Source organism: Ornithorhynchus anatinus, chromosome 7 (genome assembly GCF_004115215.2).
Source record: "Ornithorhynchus anatinus isolate Pmale09 chromosome 7, mOrnAna1.pri.v4, whole genome shotgun sequence".
In the NCBI taxonomy this organism is placed as follows: Eukaryota; Metazoa; Chordata; class Mammalia; order Monotremata; family Ornithorhynchidae; genus Ornithorhynchus; species Ornithorhynchus anatinus.
In genome coordinates this window covers 6,512,289-6,537,813 of record NC_041734.1, presented here as the reverse complement: position 1 = coordinate 6,537,813, position 25,525 = coordinate 6,512,289, and the positions used below count along the sequence as shown (strand labels likewise).

General features: G+C 47.3%; 1 protein-coding gene across 1 annotated transcript in view; it reads left to right on the top strand.

Moving 5' to 3' along the window:
* CLVS1 (clavesin 1) overlaps positions 1-25,525 on the top strand; it is an 83,721-nt gene that overhangs the window by 49,781 nt on the left and 8,415 nt on the right. The window contains exon 4 of the mRNA XM_029068307.2: positions 113-287. Within this exon, the coding sequence (XP_028924140.1) occupies positions 113-287 (175 nt within the window). The remainder of the gene's footprint in view (positions 1-112; positions 288-25,525) is intronic.

Here is a 25,525-nt window from a genome sequence, read left to right as displayed (position 1 = left end):
ACGGAGCGGGCAGATGAAATCCTAGTGTCGGCGTGTACCCTGGGAGCCTCTGCCACAGGCCCCCAAGGGGCAAGTGATCGCTAACAGCTCACTGTGTCTGCTCTGGCCACAGGAACTCCTTCACGGACATTCTCCGGGCCATCCTCCTGTCCCTGGAAGTTCTCATCGAGGACCCGGAGCTGCAGGTCAACGGGTTTATTTTAATCATCGACTGGAGCAATTTTTCCTTCAAGCAAGCCTCCAAGCTGACCCCGTCGATCCTTAAGCTGGCCATCGAAGGGTTGCAGGTACGTGGGTTGTGAGCATGCTCACGTGGAACACATGGGATCTCGGCGAGATGGTCTAAATAAATATATTATGAATATGGACATAAGTTTTAGTGGGGCTGAGGGTTTGGGGGAACAAAGGGTACAAATACGAGTGCTGAGGGTCGGGGGAACAAAGGGTATAAATCCAAGCAAGTGCAAGAGCGACTCAGGAGGGAGAAGGTAGGAGGGGAAATGAGGACTTGGTCGGGGAAGACCTATTGGGGAAGAGGTGATTTTAATAAGGTTTTGAAGGTGGGAAGTGTTATGGCCTGTCAGATATAATTTGCCTTTTTCAATACTTAAAACTTCCTCAAGGGGAGCTTGGACACAGCCTGAGGGGAGACTCAATAGCCCGCCTAGTAGTGATCTAAACTATGTGTTTGAAATCCTCAGCTTCCACAGGGGTTACAAATTTGAATACCAGCAGGGTTCCCCGGTCCTTAATCCTTCTAAGCTCAATTCATTCATTCATTCACTTGTATTTGTTGAGTGCTTACTCTGTGCAGAGCTCTGCATTAAGCATATGAGAGAGTACAATACAACAATAAACAGTAACATTTTCTGCCCACAACTAGCTTACAGTCTAGATGGGGGGAGGCAGACATCAATACAAATAAATAAAATGACAGGTATGTATATAAGTGCTGTGGGACTGGGAGCGGGGAAGAGCAAAGGGAGCAAAAAAGGGTGAAGCAGAAGGGAGTGGGAGATGAGGAAAAGTGGGGCTTAGTCTGGGAAGGCCTCTTGGGAGGAGATGTGCCTTCAGTAAGGCTTTGAAGAGGGGGTGAGTCGGATTTATCGGATTTGCGGAGGGAGGATATTCCAGGCCAGAGGCAGGATGTGGGCTAGGGGTCGGCAGGGAAACAGGGGAGATGGAGGAACAGTGAAAAGGGTAGCACCAGAGGAGCAAATTGTGCGGACTGGGTTTTAGGAGGAGATAAGCGAGGTGAGGTCAGAGCGGGCAAGGTGGTGGACTGCTTTAAAGCCAATGGTGAGGAGTTTTTGTTTGATGCAGAGGTGGATGGGCAACCAATGGAGTTTTTTGTGGTGTGGGGTGGCATGTCCTGAAGATTTTGTAGAAAAATGATTCGGGCAGTAGAATGATGTATGGACTGGAGCGGGGAGAGACGGTAGACTGGGAGGTCAGCAAGAAGGCTGATACGGCAATCCAGGCGGGATAGGATGAATGTATTAATGTGGTTGCAGTTTGGAGAGAAAAGGGTGGATTTTAGCAATGTTTTGAAGGTGGAACTGATAGGATTTAGTGACAGATTGAATATGTGGGTTGAATGACAGAAAGGAGTCAAGGATAACGTCAAGGATACCGGCTTGTAAGACTGGAAGGGTGGTACCATCTACATTGATGGGAAAGTCAGGGAGAGGACAGGGTTTAGGTGGAGAGATAAGGAGCTCTGTTTTGGACATGTTAGGTTTGAGTTGACGGGAGGACATCCAAGTAGAGATGTCTTGAAGGCAGGAGGTGATGCGAGACTGGAGAGAAGGAGAGAAATCAGGGCTAGAGATGTAGATTGGGGTATCATCCATGTAGAGGTGATAGTTGAAGCCATGGAAGTGACTGAGTTGGCCAAGGGAGTGGGGGGAGATGGCGAATAGAAGGGAAGCCAGTACTGAACCTTGAGGGACCCTCTCAGTTAGGAGGTAGGAGGCAGAGGAGGAGCCTGCAAAGGAGATTGAGAATGAACAGCCAGAGACATAAGAGTAGAACCAGGTGAGGACAGAGTCAGTGAAGCCAAGGTTGGATAACATTTCCAGGAGAAGGGGGTGTCCACAGTGTCAAAGGCAGCTGAGAGCTCGAGGAAGATTAGGATGGAGTAGAAGATGTTGGATTTAGCAGGAGAGAGATCATTGGTGACCTCTGAGAGAGTGGTTTCTGTGGAGTGAAGGGGAAGGAGCAGACATTCTGTCAGAAGAGCATCTTTTGGACTGAGACCTTCAAAGTGAAGATTCAGTGGGTACTGGTAGAGAGGCCTTGGCCATTTATGAGTGGGGAGGAGTTTGCCTGGAAATGCCTAGAGTGAGCTTTGGGACTCTAACTGAAAATGTTAATGAAATGGAGTGGTGTTCGTTATTCCTCATAGGTAAAAAGGCATTCCAATATATTTTAGATATCATTCCCTTAAATGTCCTGGCATTTAAAAATCACCTTTGCCCTTAATGAAATCCAGGAATGGAAGGGTTGGAAAATAATTATTTACTTTAGAGACATTCACTCTTGATTAACTAGTAAGGGGTTAGTTTAGCGTGGCTTAGTGGAAAGAGCATGGGCTTGGGAGTCAGAGGCCATGGGTTCTAATGCCGGCTCTGCCGCTTGACAGCTGTGTGACTTTGGGCAAGTCACTTAAGTTCTCTGTTCCTCAGTTACTTCATCTGTAAAATGGGGATTGAGACTGTGAGCCTCAGTCTCAATCTTATTAGATACAAGATAATCAGGTCCCACATGGTGCTCATATTCTAAGGAGGAGAGAGAACAGGTATTGAATTCCCTTTATTCACATGAGGGAACTGAGGCACACAGAAGCTAAGTGATTTGCCCAAAGTCACACAGCAGACAGTGACAGAGCTGGAATTTGAACCCAGGTCCTCTGACTCCCAAGGCCTGTGCTCTTTCCACTAGGCCATGCTGCAGGGAGAAGAGGGCACTTTTTCCTCAAAGTTAAGGCCCTGGGACTTCTGCCTTCTGAGTCTGGCTGTGAGACTGGGTTGGCGAAGAAGGAGTCGTTATTTGTCCCTGATGTGAAGATCGTCATGTGTGTGGAGGACCGGTTTCCTCTGGCTCTCACTGGCCTCAGTCAGACAACTGGTAATGTTTATTGACCACCTGCTGTGTGCAGAGCATTGTACTAAGCACTTGGGAGAGCGCAACTAGTATTCTTAGTACAGGACCCTGCATACCGTAGCTTTGGTAGGCATGTTCTGTGCCCCCAAAGAAGAAGCAGTGTGGTCCAGTGGATAAAACATGGGCCTGGGAGCCAGAGGACCTGGATTCTAGTCTTGGCTCTGCCACTTGCCTGCTGTGTGGTTCTGGATGGGTTACTTGACTTCTCTCTGCCTCAGTTTCCTCATATGTAAAATGGGGTTTCAAGACTTGTTCTTCTAACTTAGACTGTGAGCCCCATATGGCACAGGGACTTTGTCTGCCCTAATTATCTTGTATCTATCCCAGTGCTTAGAACAGTGCTTGAAACAGTAAGCATGTAACAAATATAAAAGAACCCAAAACCAGTAGACACGTCATAATACAATTAATTGATTGATAGAGAAGAGAAGGGGTAAATGGTGTGAGCTTTTCCATGTTGCATATTTGGGGTGCAGAGGGGACTTGATACCTTACTAAAGGTATTGGAAAACTATCAAAGTAGGGGGCCACCTCTGATGCCCTTTTGATGTCAAATGGCATGAGGCTAAAGCACACAGCTCTCTCTGTGCCTTCCACAGGTCCGTCTTGGCCCTGGGGTCCCTCATGAGCCCTGAAGCAGGGGGTCTGGCTTGGCCAAACCAGCAGAAGCACCCTCTTGACACCCACCTAGGGCTGCAGGGAGCTTGGCAAGGGCAGAGACTGGGCAATTCTTCAGGACAATCTACTCTAGCCACGAACTTATTCCTAGCCTGCATGAAGGTGACCACAGGTCACAAAATCGGTACCACCACACCATCACACTTCGGGTCAGCCTTCCGCCACCATGGAAAGATCTGCAGGACATAGTAGTGGGCCATTGTTTTTTTTTTTTATCACCCCATTAAGTGACCTGGGGCAGTGGTTGTGTGGGCAGTTATATATGTGGCTGTTAGATTGTAAGTTCTTTGAAGTCAGGGATACTATCTGTTTTTCCCCTTCCTGCTTTTTTCTCTTCTCTCATGCATTATATGGACTGGCTCATTGGCCAGAAACCCAACTTCTGCAGGGGGATGGCCCATCGCTCTCTACCCTGGACAGAGGCTGGTCCCGTAGGCCTTGTGGTCTGGTCTTGTGCCTGGGTCAGGGGATATTTGTTTGAGCACCTTTTGACAGCAGCATAAGGACCCCTTTCTGGTAGAACGGGAGTTCTGAGAGAAGAATTCTAGACCCCATGCAGAGGGGATGAAAGTTGAGGTAATGGCCTTTAGAATCTTCAGTTAATTCCATGATTTTTTAGGGGGTGGGGAATTACCCTTCAGAATGATGATTCTGCTAATTATGATGACACTCTTGTCCTTTGGGGAATAACCTTTCACATATGTAAATCATTCTTACAGTCAAAGGAACTTAATTTAAATGTGGATTTTGAGAGGGACTGAAAAGATTTTGCTTTCCCTCTTGGAGTTCCTTTTACATACTGTAGCTTCCTTGTTCTTTAAAAGATATTGGATCCGAATATTTGAAATGGTTTGATGATATTCGTGTTTTAAAATCAGAGCGGCCTGGATCTTGGAGAATTTGGGTGAGATGAACGGGAGATATGGCTCTCGCCTGCAATGTATCCATCAAGGTATTTATTGAGTGCTTACTGTGTGCAGAGCACTGTACTAAGCATCTGAGAAAGTACAATACAACAGAGTTGGTAGACACATTCCCAGTTGGTAGACACAAGCTCACCATCTAAAGGTGGGGACAGGCCTTAATATAAATAAATGTTACAGATGTATATCTAAACACGGTAGGGTGACTATCAAGTGCCCAAAGAGTGCGCTGTAGTAGGCATCTGGGAAGTACAGAAAGATTGATATGGCTCTGGGTACTGGGAAACCTATTGAGAAAAGCCTGTTGGAGTCGTTGGATTTAGGAGGTCCTTGAATGTGGGGAGAGCTTGGTCTCTCTGATGTGGGGAGGAGAGAAGGGTAGCATGGTGGCATTCTCAACAGTTATGAGAAAGTTAGGAAGAAGAGAGGATTAGGGAGGAAAAATGACACGAATTCTGGACTTGTTAAGCTTGAAGTGCAGGTAGGGCAGCTATATAGCACTGTTCTGGAAGGAAGTGGAGCCATGAATTCAGAAGAGGAGAGAGGCAAGGCCTACTAAGATTGATTTGGAAGTCATCTGCCTAGAGGCAGTAGTTAAAGCCGTGAGAGTGGATGTGTTCCCCAAGAGAGTGAGGGTAGATTGAAAGTAATAATAATAATTATGGTATTTGTTAAGCACTTACCATGTGCCAGGCACTGTCCTAAGCACTGGGGTGGATACAAGCAAATCAGGTTGGACGCAGTCAATGTCCCACATGGGGCTCACAGTCTTAATCCCCATTTTACTGAGGTACAGGGAAATTAAGTGTCTTGCCCGAGGACACACAGCAGAGAAGTGGAAGGGGACCCAGGACTGAGTCTACAGGGGTACCCACAGTTAGGGAGTAAGAGACAGAGGAAAAGTTGCTGAGAGAGACCAATAAAGAGCAGCCAGAGTGGTAGGAGGGGAACCAGGAGAGGACTGTCACAGAACTCAAGGTTAGATGGTGTTTCCAGGAACAGGGGCTGGTCCACAGGGTCCAAGGAAGCCGAGTGGTCAAGAAGAATTAGGATGGAGTAGAGGCTTTTAGATTTGGTAAGAGATGGTTTCATCTGTGTCCTTGGAGAGAGCAGTTTCCTGGAAGTAGAAGGAACAAGGGTGGAGTTAGAAGGGGAGGAGTCAGAAGCCTTCTATGTAGGCAACACTTTGGTTCCCATTGCCTATGCCTAACTGTGATGGGTGGATACAAATTTTTCTTCCCCATCCTACCTCCCAACCTGAAGGAGTGGCCCTGCTTTTTTTCAAAAAGCGTTCTCTCACAGTTCTTGTGTAGTAAAGGTTATTTTTTTTGATTGGGATATGTGGGAAGGACAATAGTATTATTCAAAAATTGACTTTTACAGAATTGACCTTTCCATGGTCTAAATTCATGGGAATAAAGTGCCCATTTTCTCTTCTGGCTAAACTCTTCCCGCTGCTTTTTCTGCCATTCAATCAATCGCTCAATCAGTCACGTTTATTGAGTGCTTATTGGGTGCAGAATACTTCATTAAGTGCTTGGGAGAGTATAATGCAATAAGCTTGGTAGTCCCGATCCTTGCCCACAAAGAGCTTACTGTATAACATTTGACGATACAATCATATCTGTATCTGTAGGAGTGCAGTCTTTTATCCGGGCAGTACTTTATAAAAATAAAAACACCCGTAATCTTAGTTCAATATTCTAGTTAATAGTGTTTATCAAGCACTTTATTTTTTGCAGAGTGTTGTGCTAAGCGCTTAGGAAAGTGCAATGAAATTAGTAGACATGATCCCAACCTTGAAGGAGCTTGAAGGAGTGACAGACACTAAAATAAATTACAGATAATTAGTCGTGTTTATTGAGTGCTTACTGTATGCAGAGCACTGTACTAAGCACTTGGGAGTGTACAATATAACAGAATTGGTAGACGCGGTCCCTGCCAACAATGAGCTTAGAAGAGGAAGTAATAGAGTAAAAACAATTTGTGAGGATTGTAAGTATTTAACTACTTTAGTCTTGCGGAAATGCTGATGTGAAAGTACTGATGTCAGAGCTGGGAAGATTAGAAATGAACTGGGAAAGGCCTCGTGGAGGAGATGCCATTTCAGAAGGGCTCAGTTGGTGGGTTAGGCTGCTAATCTTTTAGGTGTGACACTCGTCCCTATAGATAGCTTTATTTTTGAGCCGAGGGGTGGCTCCGCCTGTTTGTGAGAAAAGTTCTTTTTCCTTCAGTCGGCCCCACTTTGAAACGTATATTTTCTAGACCTGAAGATGGGGACATGAAGATTCTTTAGGGTAAAGATCGTGTCTACAAAATCCCTCATGCTCTCCCAAGTGCTTAAATCTAGTGCCGTGCGCACAATACGTACTTGAGTGAGTTCAAACTGATTGCTTCTGGCCTTGGACAACCGCCTCTTTCCCCCACACCTACTATTCAGCGCTTATAGCAAGTCGACTGTGTGAGTAGGCGGAAATGAGGGGGTTGGACCCTTCAGCCTGGTCTTTTAATGGGCCAGGTAGGGGGGTGACTTGACTCTTTTGTGGTGTCCCCTAATCATGCTCGGCTCCTGGTTCAGAACATTGCTTCAAGAGGGATTGAGAGCTATTTTTTTTATGGTATTAGAACAGTGCTTGAAACAGTATGCGCTTTACAAAGTCCTGGCATAGGTACAGTCCCTATCTCATAGGAGGTCACAGTATAAGTAGATGGGAGGGCAGGTATCAAATCCCCATTTTACAGTTGAGAAAACTGAAGCACAGAGAAGTGAAGTGTCTTGTCCAAGGTTACATAGCAGGCAAGTGGCAAACCAGGATTAGAACTGTACTCTTTCCACCAAGCCACACTTCCTTCCACCCTGCTTGTACGAAAACCCGCGTGACACTCCTGGGGAACTAGGTCTTGCGAGGGGTTTTAATGCTGCAGAGAGGGGCAGCTTAATTGGAGGAGAGCAAATACTAATTGCTTTTGGATAAATTCCACAACACTCAAGAAAATGAGAACGGGAGTTTAAAATAAAAAGACTGCAGCAGTGCTGTTTAGAGGAACCCCAGAAATACTTAGGTGGTCCCCAGTCACTCTGCCAAAGGGGTTTCCCACTAGTTCCCGGGTGTGCCACTCTGTTTGGGATGAAGCTTCATTTTGGGTGTAAGCCATCTCTTTGCCCTCCTGGGCTACAGCTTCTTGTATAACCTGCTGCCATCCATTCTCTAGCTCCTGGGCCATTCAGGGTTGCGGCCGGCTGCTCTCTAGTGAACTGCTGTCCCCTTTCCCCCATTTTGAGTCAGTCAGTCGTATTTACTGAATGCTTTCTGTGTGTGGACTACTCTAAGCGCTTAGAGAGTACAATACAACAGTAAACAGACACGCTCCCTGACCACCACAAGAAGGGTGCTGCAGGGAGTTCTGGCCCCTAGTTTGAGCAGAAGAAGGTTTTCTGGACTTCATTCATTCGATCGTATTTATTGAGAGCTTATTGTGTTCAGAGCTCTGTACTAAGTGCTTGGGTGAGTACAATACAACAATAAAAAGACACAGTTCCTGTCCACGACGAGCATGTGAGACTGAGATCCACTCTAAATAGTCTGGCCTGGTTAGAAAGCCCACAGAAGAGTTTTCAAATGGGACCACCGAAAATGTGAGCTGGGCTCGATGCCCAGATGGAAGGGCGATGACGTTTGAGGGCTGTGCTCTCTGTTGAGGAGAGAGCAAATGCTTAGCAGGAAGAAAGAGACCAGCATACCACTGATAAAATCCTGTATTCCCAGTAATTCAGAGAAGCTTTGGCAAAGCCTACGTACCTCCTCTCTGCAGCCATCTTCCCTGCGACAATACCTTTCACCGCACGCAAAGACTGAAACACCCAGCTGGACACTTGTCCTAAACACAGCCCTCTTGAGTAGCGAGTAATACATTCATTTAATTGCATGTAGCGGTGAACAATAACAACATGCAGCCGTGGAGAAGATTCTGGAAAGCCAAATAATGAAACCCCAACTGAAATTTCATTAGTTAAGTAGAGAGATCCCCAAGGCCCTGCTTTCTAGGCTCATTAAGGATTTGGAAGAAATTATGAGTCAGAGCTTCTATTACAGTGTCCGAGGCTTACGTTAAGATCTTTACGGAAGAGTGGAAGCTCTGCGTGATGATGTTCGGGTCAATTTGGGGGTTGGCGGGGCATGAAGGACAAACTTAGCCCTCTTTTGGTGAAGATGATGGAGGAAGGGAGATGTTTATTGTATGGCCCTGAGGTGGCCCACAGTTGCCTCTTCAGAAGAAAATAAAGGCTGCAGAGTCTCTTTTTCTTTAAGAATTATCATCGGGTCCAGGCTCACTGACTCCAGCTGGGACAATTTTCAGCAGTGTAGCCTAGTGGCTAGAGCATAGGCCTGGGAATCAGAAAGACCTGTGATCTAATCCCAGCTCTGCCTCTTGTCTGCTCTGTGACCTTTGGCAAGTCAGTAAACTCCTTTGTGCCTCAGTTACTTCACCTGTGCAATGGGATTAAGAACCCGATTAGCTTGTACCTACCCCAGCTCTTAGTACAGAGCCTGACACATACTAAGTGCTTAACAAATACCACGATTATTATTCTGCCTCACCTCACTGGTGAGGTAGAATTTATTTAGTTTACTAATTTAATTTATATTAATGTGTCTCTCCCTATCTAGACTATAAGTTTATTTTGGGCAGGGACCATGTATATCAACTCTATTATGTTGTACTCTCCAAATGCTTAGTACAGTGAACACAGTAAAGTGCTTAATAATAAGATCGATTGATTGATTGCATCTGATTAGAGGAGAGGCCAAGAAGGAACTTCCAGCCTCCCCAACACACTCCCTCCCCCGAGTCCATCAGTTCCAAATGTGGGTCACAGACCCCTCAGAGCTCCTTGTGGGCAGGGAATGTGTCTGTTGTGCTCTCCCAAGGGTTTGGTACAGTGCTCCGCCTACAGTATGCACTCAATAAATACAATTGTTTGATTGAAAAGTATCTTCCTCTACTCAAAGATCTTAAGCCTAAGTGAGAACACACAGAAGAGTAATGGTCAGGGTCAGTGGGGGACAGGTGGAAATTATTTGCCACAGCTCTGCTCTCTGCTCCCATGCCCCGTGCTCTGGATTTACCTGCATCTTGCCAAAAGGAGGACTCCCAGCTCTTTGTGGGCAAGGACTGTCCTTACCGACTCTCTTGTGAGGAACTCTCCCAGATGCTTAGTACATAATAATAATAATGCTGATATTTGTTAAGCGCTTACTCTGTGCAGAGCACTGTTCTAAGCACTGAGGTAGATACCGGGTAATCAAGTTAATCAACGTGAGACTCACAGTTAATTCCCATTTTACAGATGAGGGAACTTAGGCCCAGAGAAGTTAAGTGACTTGCCCACAGTCACACAGCTAACAAGTCGCGGATCAGGATTCGAACCCATGACCTCTGACTCCCAAGCTCGGGCTCTTTCCATCGAGCCACACTGCTTCCCGGCTGTCTGCATGTAAGCACTCAAATAACTCTGGTGGATTGGTTGCTGATGGGGAAATGGGCAGTCACTAAATGGGGCAGGAAGTTCAAGTTAGAAATTGGTGTCTTCTCTGAGTCTCCATGTTGGAAGCGCTCAATAAATATGATCGAATTGAATGAATGAATGAACAGCACCGGTTTGTGCTGTGCATTTGACTGCAAGGCCCAGAAAGAAGGGTGTAAATGAGGATGATGATGATGATGATGACTGTAGTATTTGCTAAGTGCTTACTATGTGTCAAGCACTGTTCTAAGCACTAGGGTAGATACAGGCTAATCAGGCTGGACACAGTGTCCGTCCCACTTGGGGCTCACAGTCTTAATCCTCATTTTACAGATGAGGTAACTGAGGCACAGAGAAGTTAAGTGACTTGTCCAAGGTCCCTCAGCAGAGAAGTGGGAGAGCCAGGATTGGAATCCAGGTCTTTCTAACTCCCAGGCCCATTCTTTATCTACTAAGCCACGTACATCTTGCTTCAGTTTTACTCTCGCCAATGCTTAGTACAGTGACTATACCCTCGGGAACTTGAGAAATGTCACTAATCAATTCATAATGTCTCTCCCACAAGCCCTTTGCTTTTTTTGTTGTTGTTGGTTTTTTATTTTTTTGGTATCTAAGTGCTTTCTTTGTGCCACACACTGTTCTAAGGTTATGGTAGATACAAGCTAATTAGTTTGGATAGTCCCTGTCCTTTATGGGGCTCTCAACCTAAGGAGGAGGAATTAGGATTTAATCCCCATTTTACAGATGAAGTAACTGAAGCACAGAGAAGTTAGGTGACTTGCCCCAGGTCACAGAGCAGGCGAGTGGCAGTGTCAGGATTAGAACCCGGGTTCTCTGACTTCCAGGGCTGTGCTCGTACCACTAAGCCGCATTTACAGCAGAAAAGGAAGGGGTGAGAACTGGAGAGCTTCCAGCAACTTACAGCTGCCTCTGAAATGGCCACGCTCCGCTCTCCTCTCCTCCAGGCCTGGAATGGAGTCTCCTCCAGCATATAAGCATAATTACCTGTTCGCTAAGCAACCACCTCCGACTTCTTATAAATGCCTGAGGGCCTGTGAAGGGGGTACTCAGAGCTGTTGAAATAGCCCTGGCGGAACGATCAGGAGTCTCGCAGTCCGTGAGAAGCGCCGCTGTATAATTTGGTTGGCTTGGCGAAGGCATTCTTAATGGAGTCATTATGCTCTCCGAGCTGCTGTTCCCTCTTGAGAAGCGAGCAACTGTCCTATGCGAGCCTCCCCCTCTCCCTCTCCTGTGGCGCATTAAGCCCCGGGCTCTGGGTCGACTAGATGTTCCCGTCCCTCAGAGTGGGTTTTGCCCGGGCTTCCGGGAAGTGATTCGCTGTGGCTCCCACGTCTGCACTCTGGACGTGAAGAGCGCCCATTTAAAGGCCCGCCTCGCATTAAGAGGTTTGCTCGGAAGGCAGGACGGGGGAGCACAGTGTCAAGAGACATTGAGAGTTCCCCATGAGAATACTTGCCGGCCTTGACCTGACAGACCCAGTTACCAGAGTGGGAGAGGGCTAGCCAGCCTCTGACCCAAGGGACCTGGTTATCAGACAGGAAGAAGGCTCCCCGTCCTCTGACCCAATCTGATGGACCCTGATGGTTATCACACTGGGAGAGGGCTCGCTGGCCTCTGACCCAGTGGACCTGGTTATCAGGCGGGGACAGTGCTCACTGATCAATGACCTGATGGACCCGTTTATCAGACAGGGAGAGAGCTTGCTGGCTTCTGCAGCCAGGGGACGTGTTCTGAGTAGGTAGGAAGAAGGGAGGGTGGAGGGAGAGATCGGCTCCCTCCACTTAGACTCTGGGCTCCAGGTGTGGTGGGGACTGAGTCCAACCTGTCTATCTTGTATCCATCCCGGTACTCAGTAAGGGGTTTGGCACAAAGGGCTTCACAAATCCCACACTTCATTATCATTATTATTACTTTCAGCAGAAAGCACCGTGTGCAGCCTGCGGTGGGGCCAAAGGGATGCCCCTCCCGGAGCACAGATGGGGGTTTTGTGAGCCACCCTTCTCAGGGAGCTGGAAGGTGCTAGAAATAAAAAATGTGGGACCGTGTTCAACCTAATTAACTTGTACTTACTCCTACACTAGGCTTTGAACAATGTTTGACACATAGTAAGTGCTTAACAACTGCCATTAAAAAAACAAACAAGAACAAAAAACAGTCACCTCCGGGACATTTTTGGTATAGAGATAAGACTGGGGGACATTTTACAGCCAAGGGATGGGTCTTTGGAGAGCAACATTACTGAATCTAATCAGTCAATCAATAGCCTGTATTGAATACCGACTCTGGGCAGGGTACTATACATTTCACTTAGTAGTGTAATATTACTAAATCCAATCCCTCCTACTTAGTCTGAGAGCTCCCAACGAGACAAGGACTGTGTCCAGCCTGATTATCTTGTATCTACCCCAGTGCTTAGTGCAGTGTTTGATGCATAGTAAGTACTTAAATGATGATGATGGTGATCAGTGTGTACACTGCTGTGTACATAAGTGTCCCCAGGTGATTTTAACCGCCGAGGTGATGCAGAAGTGCCGAGGTGGAAACTGACAAGATGTGATCTGGGGAGAAGAAAGATTCATCTGGGTAGGCTCCTGGAGGAGGTAGACTTTCAGAAGGGTTTTGAAGATAGGGAGAGGTGTTGTCTGATGGTTTTGAAATGGGAGGGAGTGCCAGGCAGGAGGAAGGTCACGAGCAGGGGTCAGAATGGCTTTTCTTTTAGACTATATGAGCTGTTACCTGAATGCCAGAGAAGACTTTATGAATAGAGTTGCTTATGAAGTGACTGAGGAACTGGTAGGGCAATCTAATGGTGAGTGTTCTGGATTGGAAAGTGCTTCCGATCCTTATTCAGCTACTGGTTCTCTGCGTGACCTTGGGTAAAGTCAGTTAATTCTCTCTCTGGCTCTGTCTTTCTAATTGTAAAATGGATAATAATACTTGCACTAAGCCAAGTCTTGTGAATAATTTTAATGTTCTGAAATGAGATGTTAGCTGCAATCTGATATATTTATAATTTCAAGTACAGTAATGGAGTTGTCATATAAAATATTCATGTTGTATTACTTTAGATTGCACTCCAAACAGTATGAATCTTCTGAACACATAAGCCCATGTGGTAGCTTTTGCTCTTTTAAAACATAACCTTCTCGAGGACAGAAACCAGCCCTCTCTGTGTTGTGTTGTGTTGAGTCCAGCACACCACTAGTATTAATGAGTGGGTTCGAGGTGTATTGTTACAGTGCTAAAGCTGAAAGTCCTCGATTTAAGATCAATCAATCAGAGGTATTTATTGAGTGCTTACTGTGGGCAGAGCACTGTATTAAGCCCTTGGGGGGAGTTCAGTGCAACAGAGTTGTCTGTAGACATGTTTCCCTGTCATCTTCATATGAAACTACAGCCTTGTGTGGGCATGCACATATATTAACAGCTCACGTAGGGATGGGATGGATCCATCCCAGCTCACTGCCACTATGTCCAGGGAAACCAAACCTCCAAGCTAAGTTCTTGGAAATCAAAAGGAGCAGACTGTACTTGACCAGCAAACGAAGTGCCTGCAGTACATGAGGATTCTGCCAGAGATGAAATCTTCCTTGACTTCTCTGTGTCCGAAAGCCCAAGGCGAATAAAAAAGCCTCCTTCTCTTTACCTTCCTGTTCTCCCATCTACCCATCACAAGCAACTCCATCCTGGCTTTGAGGGTAAACTCGTTTGCGGTTTCATCTCTTGATCGGGTTCCCAGTTCAGAGTTCACCACTTCCTGTCCCATCTTGCCTGTGGCCCTTAAATGATCTCCACGTTCGGTCTTGTCTTCATCAGACACCCAGGAGGACGTCTGGTATCACTGAAAAGAGTAATTGGATTTTGCTTCAACTCTTCCCAGGCCGACCTGCCACCCACTTGGGGCAGGAGCTTCCTGCCTTCCGTGCTGGCCACTGCCTGGTTAAGGGTGATGCTTCCCAGCCTCTAGATACCTCGCGGGGTTGGGGAGGAGGAGAGCCCTGGGAGGCAGCCGGATCGGTGCCATTCATTCTGCACGCGACGTCGGAATTATGTAAATGCGCTTTGCGGCGAAGCATCAAATATTAATAAGCTGCCAGCCGGGAGAGAGAAGCGGTTGGAAATTTACTGGAGTTTGCTTTGCTAAATGTAGACGGAAACATGCCGTTTCCCGGATTTTACTGCCTGCCTGTCACTTCCTGCATTGGGTTCTTTCCCAGTACCCATTTGTCTCCGAGACTGATCTATTTTGGCGTGTTTTCCTCCCTCAGTGAGATTTTCTGATGCGTTTTCATTAGGGGTGAGAATTCCCACAGTCATGCTGGTGTACAGTGGGGCCTGGAAAGGTGAAATGGTTGAGCAGTGCCAAGGGAACTCTGCAGTGGAGTGGTGCCAGGCTTGAGTAGCCCTCCCCACAGCTGTTTGAAATAGCCTCAAAGTCTTGACCCTACTCTACTCCCATTGTGGACTGCGTAAGCTGCTAAGTTGGATGTGTGGGTTTTGGGTTGAGGCTTCTCTCCATGCCTCTCTCCTCTTCTTTCCCCCTGCTCACTTCTGACCAATGCCTTGGGCCCGCTGTGACCTACTGCCAGCCCAGATGACTCCTCAGTTCTCGAAAACCCTCAAACCCCCACATTGGAATCAGTCTGTGGTATTTACTGAGTGCTTACTGGGTGCAGAGCACTCTACTAAACACTTGGGAGAGTACAGTGTAACAGAGTGGTTAGACACATTCCCTGCCGACAATGAGCTTACAGTCTAGATGGGGAGACAGACATTAATATAAACTATGGATGTGTATGGAAGGGCTATGAGGCCGAGGGAGGGGTGATAAAGGGTGCAGATCCAAGTACAAGGGCGATGCAGAAGGGAATGAGAGAAGAGGAAATGAGGGCTTAGGTGGGGAAGGTCTCTTGGTGATGTGCCTTCAATAAGGCTTTGTTGGTGGGGAAAGTGATCATCTGTAGGCTATGAAGAGGGAGGACATTCCAGGCCAGAGGCAGGCTGGGGGTGAGGCATCAGCGGCGAGATAGATGAGATGAAGGTGCAAGCGAGTAGTTGGCCTCAGAGGAGCTGAGTGTGAGGGCTGAGTTGTAGTAGGGAATCAGGGAGGTGAGGTAAGAGAGGGCAAGATGATTGAGTGCTTTAAAACCTATGGTAAGGAGTTTCTCTTTGATGGATAAGTGGAAGGGCAAGCACTGGAAGTTCTTGAGGAGTGGGGAAACGTAGACTGAACAGGTTTGTAGGAAAATGATCCGGGCAGCAGAATGAAGTATAGACTGGAATCAGGAGAGGCAGGAGGCAGGGAAGTTGGCCCCTGGCCAAATTGAGATTCCAATTGAGTCAGAAGGTGTCCTGACTTCCAGTTCTATGTGTTTTCCATGAGACCACACTGTCTTTGGGCCCGAATACTGCAGGGGAGTTGCGAAAGCCCTGGGCTCGGGTAGTCACGCCTCAAGACGAATAGCGCTGCTCTGGGTGGGTTGCACCTGTGGGTGCCCCCTTTTCCCATCCTCTCTCTCTCTCTCTCTCTCCGTTGTAGGCAAATGGAGAAGAAAGTTAAAAGGCCCCACCAGCAATTACTGGATCAAAGAGATAAGCAGCCTTTCTGTGGAAGGGGGGATAAATTCAGAGGCAGACAGAGCCCGAACTTTATCACCCCTTTCATTAGACCACACAGGTGATGGCAGGACCCAGGGAGAAGTGGCGATTTAGGAAAACGCCATGGAAAAGGGAAAGCAGAGCTGGCCCAGCCTGCAGGAAGCCTCCACTGGTTTGCTTGGTCATTTTAAGAGCAGAACAGAGGGGACTTGCCCTTCTGGATTCCAACTGGTCTGTTCCCTTTGCAGTACAGCTAGAGCACCGGGCCCTTTGTGGCTAGCGTTTTTGTGTCAAGTGCTCCGGGCTCCCTCTGCCTCAGTTCCTGCCACCCAGCTCCAGGCTCGGAAGCGGCTCCCACCCCGGGCCCTGGAAGTAGAACGTGGAGACTCGGGACAGGTGGAGGATTGGGCCAGAATAATAATAACAACTGTGATATTTGTGAAGTGCTTGCTGTGTGTTCAGCACTGTTCTTAGCACTGGGGAAGACACAGTTAATCAGGTCACATACAGTCTCCGTCCCACAAAGGGCTCACAGTCTTCCCCCAGAAACAGGCTGTAGGTTTGGATGAATACCAGCAAAACATTCCATACGATGTCATTATTTCTCGCCGTGAGCCCGGTCCAGTGTGTGTGATGTCCCATGTCCCGCTTACAATGGTCTGCACATAGTGAGTGCTCAATAAATACCACTGATTGATTGATCCATCCCGAGGGCCTTCAGGGACCAACCTGATGAGCAAGCAACGTGGCTCAGTGAAAGAGCACGGGCTTGGGAGTCAGCAGTCATGAGTTCGAATCCCGGCTCTGCCACTTGTCAGATGTGTGACTGTGGGCAAGTCACTTCACTTCTCTGTGCCTCAGTTACCTCATCTGTAAAGTGGGGATTAACTGTGAGCCTCACGTGGGAAAACCTGATTACCCTGTATCTACCCCAGCGCTTAGAACAGTGCTCTGCACATAGTAAGCGCTTAACAAATACCAACATCATCATCAATGTGGGCTTGGTAGAATTCCCGCAGTGGGGACACAGGCTCTGTCTGCCCTTAGTACCCACGGAAGGCAAAGTCATTCCTGGGGGTGCCAGCGACTGCAAGTTAACGCTCCTCCTCAAGTGGCAGGGAGGTACTGCCGTCCTGCAGAAACAAGAACCCGAGACATTGATAGAGACCTGTCGGGGGTGGGAAAGGTGTCGCTGGTTTTATGGGAAGCATCGATGCAGGCATTCAGACTGGTGCTGCCTTTGGGCTCAGAGCCCGACGTAAATCGGGCCGGGCCGGAAAGGCCCCGAGGTGGCTCCGAAGCCTCTCTCTGCTCACATCTAGGCAGCGCTCGATCCCCAGGACCAGACCGCGAGCCAGCCGCTGCCCCAGGCTTGAGCCATGGGACCCCTCGTCCGGGTTGGCGTAAGACAGGTGACCCCAGTTGCCTTTGTGTTTCTGCTGGATTTGGGTGGTCCTGCCATTGGGAAAAGCGGGAGTTTCAGCAGTATCACAGGGGAATGACACAGTGCAGTCAACCCAGGGTTATTTATTGAGCGCTTACTGTATGCAGAGCACTGTACTAAGTGCTTGGGAGAGTACAGTACAACAGAGTTGGTAGACACATTCCCTGCCCATAATGAGTTTACAGTCTAGAGGGGGAGGTAGACAAATATAAATTAATAAATTAATAAATATGTGCATGAGTGCTTGTGGGGGTGAGGGAGGGGTGAATAAAGGGTGCAACTCAAAGCGTAAGGGCGACAGAAGGGAGTGGAAGAAGAAGAAATGAGGGCCTAGACGGGGAAAGCCTCTTGCAAGCAGTTAATTGAAATAGAAGGGAAGGAATTAGAAAAATGGGTATCGATCAATTGGCACAGGAAATTTCAATAAGTCGCTATTGTTCCTATCCAAGATAGTACATAATTTCAAGCAGCTGTTCCCCCCCCTTCCAGCTAGTTGCTCTATGGTTCTTTAATTACAAAAATCAGATAATCCACCCAATTTGAACTTTGATTGTTTTGGTTTGTTGCCCTTTGATTTAACAAGGTTCTACTTGGTGATACAATAGTTGTGGGTACAGGGGAGTGATTGTTGCTCTATACTGCTTGTGGTTATGTTCTTTCATTTGCCTTAGGGTTGTTATATCCTGCTCAGGATAAGGCATTGATAGCTTTTTCAGTGAAGTCGTGACTGGGTAGGGATCTGCAGTTTATGCATTTTGCTCTTTTGGCCATTGAGCATCCTGTATGTGGGACAGGGACTGTCCCCGGCTTGATTATCGGGTGTTTACCCCAGCACATAGTACAGTGCTTGGCACACAGTAAGCGCTGAATAAATGTCACAATTCTTATTATTCCATTAAAGGGTGCGTCCATCGAGCCGTCCCCATATTCCACCTTAACATTCTGAGCCCGACCACCCATTTGGTCCACAGTAGTTCCTGGCTGTGGCACAGTGGAGTTCAGATGGCACAGTTTGGGACTAGTTCAGTAGCAATTGGTTCAGAAGCGGGGATGGCCTGGTCTGGAGAGCTATCTGGGCCTTGGACAGGGTGGCCGTTTTACCGATATGACCCCTGTCTGGTTCTGATGTCAAACAGCGGTATTAATTGAGCGCTTACTGTGTGCACAACACTGTATTAAGCACTTGGGAGAGAACAGTGCAACACAGTTGTGGGCATAGTTGCCCACAAGGACCTTACAGTCTAGAGGAATGCATTGTAAGGAATGATTGTGTGGCTCAGTGGAAAGAGCCGGGGCTTGGGAGTCAGACATCATGGGTTTGAATCCCGACTCTGCCACTTGTCAGCTGTGTGACAGTGGGCAAGTCACTTCGTGTCTCTGTGCCTCAGTGACCTCATCTGTAAAATGGGGATTAAGACTATGAGCTTCATGTGGGACAACCTGATTACCCTGTATCTACCCCAGCGCTTACAACAGTGCTCTGCACATAGTAAGTGATTAACAAATACCAACCTTATTATTATTATCAAAGCTTCTATTTGTGTACTCTGAAATCACTCAGAACATAATCTTTAAGCGCCTACTGTACCATGTGCTTGGGAAAGTATAATTGAGTGAGACGGGCTCCTGGTCCTCAAGGAATTTAGAATCAACAAAGGGAGAATAAGACTGTAAAATCCTTATGGGCAGGGATTACATCTACCAACTTTATTGGATTGTACTTCCCAAGTGCTTAATAAGGTGCTCTGCACACAGTAAGTGCTCAGTAAATATGATCGACTGACTGACTCTGCAGAGTAAGCACTCAATAAATACCACTGATTGATACTCATGGGCTAGCTGGAGCAGAATGAAAGAGTGCTGCAATTTTTGATAGCACGTATGTCAGGACTGTGCATAAATGCTAAAGGGAGCAGTATGGTCTAGGGGGAAAGAGTCTGGTCTTGGGATTCAGGAAACCTGGGTTCTAATCCCTGCTCGGCCATTTACCTGCTGCAGGATTTTAGACAAGTTGCTTAACTTCTCTGGGCACCAGTTTCCTAATCTCTACAATGGGGATTAAATAGCAGCATGGCTCAGTGGAAAGAGCACGGGCTTTGGAGTCAGAGGTCATGGGTTCGAATCCCGGCTCTGCCACTTGTCAGCTGTGTGACTGTGGGCAAGTCACTTCACTTCTCTGGGCCTCAGTTACCTCATCTGTAAAATGGGGATTAAGACTGTGAGCCCCACGTGGGACAACCTGATTCCCCTGTGTCTACCCCAGCGCTTAGAACAGTGCTCTGCACATAGTAAGCGCTTAACAAATCCCAACATTATTATCATTATCCTCCCTTAGACTGTGAGCCCCGTATGAGATAGGCACTGTGTCTGCTCTGATAGCAGCGTGGTCTAATGGATAGAGCATGGGTCTGGGAGTTGGAAGGACCTGGTTTCTAATCCTGATTCCACCTCTTGTCTGTTGTGTGACCTTGAGCAAGTCACTTAACTTTTTTGTGCCTCAGTTACCTCATTTGTAAAATGGGGATTAAGACTGTGAGTCTCATGTGGGACATGAACTGTGTCCACTGTTTCGAATTTATATCTCTCTCAGCACTTAGTACAGTGCCTGGCACATAGTAAGTGCTTTAATGAAAACCATAAATAACAATAAATAATGCCTTTCCCCCAGTGCTGAGTACAGAGCTTGGCTCATAGTAGGCATTTAATATACACCACAAATATTAGGTGAAGTCCCACAAAGCTTTGGGAGAATTTATTTCAATGTCCTTCTCCCACTGAAGATTCTCAGCTCCCTGTGGCCAAGGGAAGATATTTACCAACTCTGGTATATTGTACTCTCCCAAGCGCTTAGTGCAGTGCTCGGTACACAGTAAGCACTCAGTAAATACCATTGATTGATGGATTAATTAATGAGCATATATTGTGTGTGGTATGTGTCTGTGAAGAAAGCCCTATGAAAATAAAGGGAAAAAGAGGCTGACCCAAAACATGTGCTGTCCCACTGGGTTGTGAAGGTCTCCCCATGGACAGGACAGCTGAAAGAAAAATCTTTTCCCTTGACATGAGACTCTAGCCTCCTTCCACTTCAGGGAAGCTTGGCACCAGTAAGAATAGGGTCCCTGTGAAACAGGCTGGGATTTTTTTTTTTTAATGATGATGTCGATAACCAGGATGACCCCTTGTGGTACTCTATCCCCCTGCCTGTAGCCGCATGTTTTTTCCTTTTAGATTGAGGTGCCAGCTCAGCCAGGCCCACAAATAGGGTTCAAGAAGCATCTGTCTGGTAAACGATCTATGGAGAAACATTTTCACCAACGCCTCACCCTGAGCATCTTCCCACATCTTCTGTTCCCTGCATCTTGGGACAAATCAGTCAGTCGTGTTTATAGAGAAGCAGCGTGGCTCAGTGGAAAGAGCACAGGGTTGGGAGTCAGAGGTCATGGCTTCGAATCCCACCTCTGCCACTTGTCAGCTGTGTGACTGTGGGCAAGTCACTTAACTTCTCTGTGCCTCAGTTACCTCATCTGCAAAATGGGCATTAAGATTGTGAGCCTCACGTGGGACAACCTGATGACCCTGTTTCTACCCCAGCGCTTAGAACAGTGCTCTGCACATAATAAGCGCTTAACAAATACCAACATTGTTGTTAACACTTACTGTGTGCAGAGGGCTGTATTAAGAGCTTGCAAGAGTACAAGAGAACAGTATAACAGTCTGCAGAGTCTCTGCCCTCAACAAGTTTACAATCTAGAGGGGGAGAAGGAAGAGAACCTATCGATTCTCTTCCTGCAGATTATGAATTCAGAAGCCTCGTAGAGCCGCGAGCCTTGGAAAAGTCAGCTCAATGGGAGCTATCAATCAGTGGTTATTTATGGAGCACTTACTGTGTGCAGAGCCCTCTACTGAACACTTCCAAAGGAGAGGGCAAGTGTGTTAAATGGAGGTTCTTTAGCCTTTCCCTGGTTTCTCGTAGGTCGTTGGGATCTGCCCCTGGCACTGGAAAGGGGATTCATGTGATTAGGTTGAATGTACAGAGGAAAATTCCTTTCACTGGGCACCCTAAGAGCCCAGAAGATACTGCTTTGAACTGGGAAAAACACCCTCCATGAAAACCTCCAGGAAAATCTTCTGCTTTAGGATTCAAAAAGGGGAAGGTTTTGTTGCACTGCCATGGGGAACTCTGAGACCCTTTCCAGAGAAGGCATTGATCTTCTCTATACTCTCGGTGAGATCTGGTTAACATCGAGGCCATTGATTTCTCCAGCCTCATTACAAGTTTGATTACTGAACTTAGTTCAGGGCTCTTGAGCTGTTACTGCGGTTCGGTAGTGAACATGACCTTGAACGTCATGCTTTGTCTAAGTGGGTTTCATCGAAGAGAGTTCATCAGCTGCAGAACAATTGGAGGGGCTAGGAAGGAAGTAGACGGTGCTGGGAAGCGGATCTCATCCGATCTCAGATACCGTTGGAGGTTTTTTTCCAATAGCTGCAAACGCTGGCCTGGCTGCAGGGTTGGAATAGCTGCCCCTGAGCATGCAATAGTTCTCTCTGGAGCTACAACTCCGAGGAGCCTTTGGAACGATGATCAGTCAATAGTTATTTATGGAGAGGCTGCTCTGTATAGAGCTCTGCGCTAAGTGCCGGGGAGAGTACAAAAGACTTAGTGGATGTGATCCCTGCCCTCAAGGAGCTTATAAAATAGCAGGGAAGACAGATACTTAAATTACAAGGAAAGCAATAAAGTATAAAGGTACGTACAGAAGTCCAACAGGGGTGAGTACTCAAGTGCTTTGGTGACGGGGAAGAACTGAGATGTCAGTAATAAGGGGTATCGGGTAGGGGGAGATGAGAGATTAATCGGGGAAGACTGCTTGGAGGAGACATGATTTCAGAAGGGCTTTGAAGATGGCGAGAGCAGCAGTCTGCAGGATGGGTTGGGGGTGGAAGCTCCTGAAAAGAGGGTGTGAGCAAGAAGTCATTGAGAGAATGAGGCATAGTGAGTAGGTTGGATTGAGAAAAGTGAAGCATTCAGGCTGGGTTATAGAGGGAGAAATGCGAGGATAAGTAGGGAAAAGAGCTGGTTGACTGCCTTAAAGCCATCAGTCAGGAGTTTCTGCTTGATGCAGAGTGGGATTGGCAAAATTGGAGGAGCTTGAGGAGTGTAGATAGAGATGTGCACAAAACAATATTTTAGTTTTGAAAACTTCCTCTCTCCCCAACCTCCTCCACTATCCAATGCCAGGGAGGAAAGAATGGACTCCATTTTGAAATTCCTCCCTGGAATTCAAAGTGAAATGGATCAGACAAAATGGGGAAGGAGATCTGGTGGGTTTTGGGGGTTTTTTTTGTATTTATGGTATTTGCTAAGAGTGTACTATGTGCCAGGCACTGAACTAGCACTGGGGTAGATACAAGCTAATCAGGTTGGACACAGTCCCTGACCCACATGAGACTCAAAGTCCTAATCCCCATTTACAAATAAGGTAACTGAGGCACAGAGAAGTGAAGTGATTTGCCCGGGGCCACATAGCAGATGATTGGTGGAGCCAGGATTAGAACCCAAGGCCCTTCTGACTCCCAGACATGTGCTCTATCCACTAGGCACAGTGCTTCTTTCTTTTTTTTTTGCCAGTCCCCAAAATAAGACATCAGAACCAGTTGGGCATCACCGTCTGGGGTGTTGTTCAGTAATAATAATAATTGTGGTATTTGTTAAGCGCTTACTGGATGCCAGGCACTGTTCTAAGCACTGGGGTAAATACAAGGTAATCAGATTGTCCTATGTGGGGCTCAAAGTCTCAATCCCCATTTTACAGATGAGGTAACAGGCACAGAGAAGTTGTGAGTTGCCCAAAATCACAGAGCTGACAAGTGGCGGAGGTGGGATTAGAACCCATAACCCTTGACTCCCAAGACCGTGTTCCTTCCACTAAGCCACACTGCTTCTCAGTAATGATATTTGTTAAGCGCTTACTATGTGCCAAACACTGTTCTAAGCACTGGGGTGGATACAAGGTAATCAGGTTGTCCCACGTGGGGCTCATGGTCTTCATCTCCATTTTACAGATGAGGTAACTGATCTGTAGAAAATAGAATATATATATATATATATTCTATATATAGAATATAGAAATAGAATTATAAAAATATGTGTATACACATATATACATAGGTGCTGGGCGGAGGTAGAAGGGGGAAGAGCAAAGGGAGCAAGTTGGGTGATGAAGAAGGGGTCTTGTCCCATGTCGCCTGAGGGAGTCTAGGAAAATCTGGGAGCAGTGGAACTCTGGACTTTCCCTGCCCCCTTTTCCCCCCGAGCCATTGCAAGGTGATTCTATGCAAATGAGAAGTTTGAGAAAAGATTAGATAGTGAACCAGTGAAAGATGAACAACTTACAGGAACAAATGAAGTGAGAATTTTCAGCGAGGCTCTGAAAGGGAAATTACAGTAGTTTTAAAATGGTTAAATGAAAAATGTGATAAGCATCTGATTTTAGCATTGGCACTCACTTTGGGGTTTGACGTTGCTTTTCTCCTAATCAAGTTATTCATAATTATATTAGCAATGATAATGATGGTATTTGTCAAGTGTTTGCTGAGTATAGAGTCTGGCGTCAAGCACTGGGAGTGGTACAAGGTCATCAGATCAGATATAGTCTCCATTCCTGTCCCTAGGGGCAGGACAGCGGGTATCTAATCCCCATTTTACAGATGAGGAAACTGAGACCCAGAGAGGTTAAAGGGCTTGTCCACCTTCCAGTTAGGTTGTAAGTGTCCCGAGCTTCCTAATAGTAATGGTATTTACTTTGTGCCAAGCACTGTACTTTGGGGTAAGTAGAGATAATAATAATATAATATAATAATATTTGTTATGTGCTAAGCACTGTTCTAAATACTCGGGTAGATACAAATTAATCAGGTTGTCCCCCGTGGGGCTCACAGTCTTAATCCCCATTTTATAGATGAGGTAGCAGACACAGAGAAGTGAAATGGCTTGCTCAAGGTTAAATAGCAGATAAGTGACGGAGCAGGGATTAGAACCCACGTCCTTTAACTCACAAGCCCTTGCTCTTGCCACGAAGCCACGCTGCTTCTCTAATAAAGTTAGGCCCAGTCTATGCCCACATGGGACTCACAGGTCTAACAGGGAGAGGGAATGAATCCCCATTTTACAGATGAGGAAACTAAAGCAAGGAGAAGTCGAGTGAGTTCAACTCCCAGGCCTGAGCTCTTCTCACCGGGCCTCAGTGCCTCCCTAACATCTTATAACCTGACTCCTGAAGGGCCCTCAGAAGTAGCGCGCAGATGGCATGTCCTTGCCCTTCCCTGGCCCCACTGTGTCTTGTGAGCCGCGGCGTTGGGGCCTCCATCCTGGTGCTGATTCATTCTCAGTTTGGAGAACTCCAGAGGACGGCAATGGGACCTGTGGCCGATTAGGGGCTTGGGCCTGGCCGGCCCAGCTGGAGAAGCTGCCCCGTTTTCCCCAGGGCTGATCCCAGACTTGGTGATGGAGCTGTGAGCCTATTCAAAGAGCCATGGGATGCAGAAGGGGGAGAAGCCAGCCTCCTGGGGTACCGAGACAGGGAGCAGCAGTAGGAGACCCAGGACAGAGATGTGACAAAGGGAGGAGACAGAGCGGGGAGGGTGTTGAGTTTGGGGCATGGGGAGGGACCAGAAAAGCCACCGGGAATGGTGGAGGATGGAGTGAGGAAGGAACTGACACCCCTGCAGTGATTATGGGGTGGCTGGAACCCAGCAGTATCCCTGTAACCTCAACCCCCCACCCAGCCCCAGCCCAGACTGTTTTTATAGATGCCTCCAAGGCTCTGGGGATGGGGAGGGGTCAGCTCTCCCTTCTTCGGGGAGGAAGAAGCTGCCGCTGCCGTCACCTGTCTAGGTGTTCGGTGTCCACAGAGCGAATGCCCATCCACCCCTTCCCAACCTGGCAGCAGACCTTCGGCTTGGTGGTTTCCATGGTGCTGTCACGTGCCGCTGTCACTGCACCTTCCCTCATCAGCATTTCCAACCTCCCCCTCCCCGGGCCCCCCCAACTTTCTCCAACACTGTGCTTCTTCAACTGGAAAGTCCACCCATTGTCATGATAATGTGGGGCCGGGGCTGGAGGAGGTGGGGTGAAGGGAGATGTTATGTGTGGGAACCAAGAGCTTG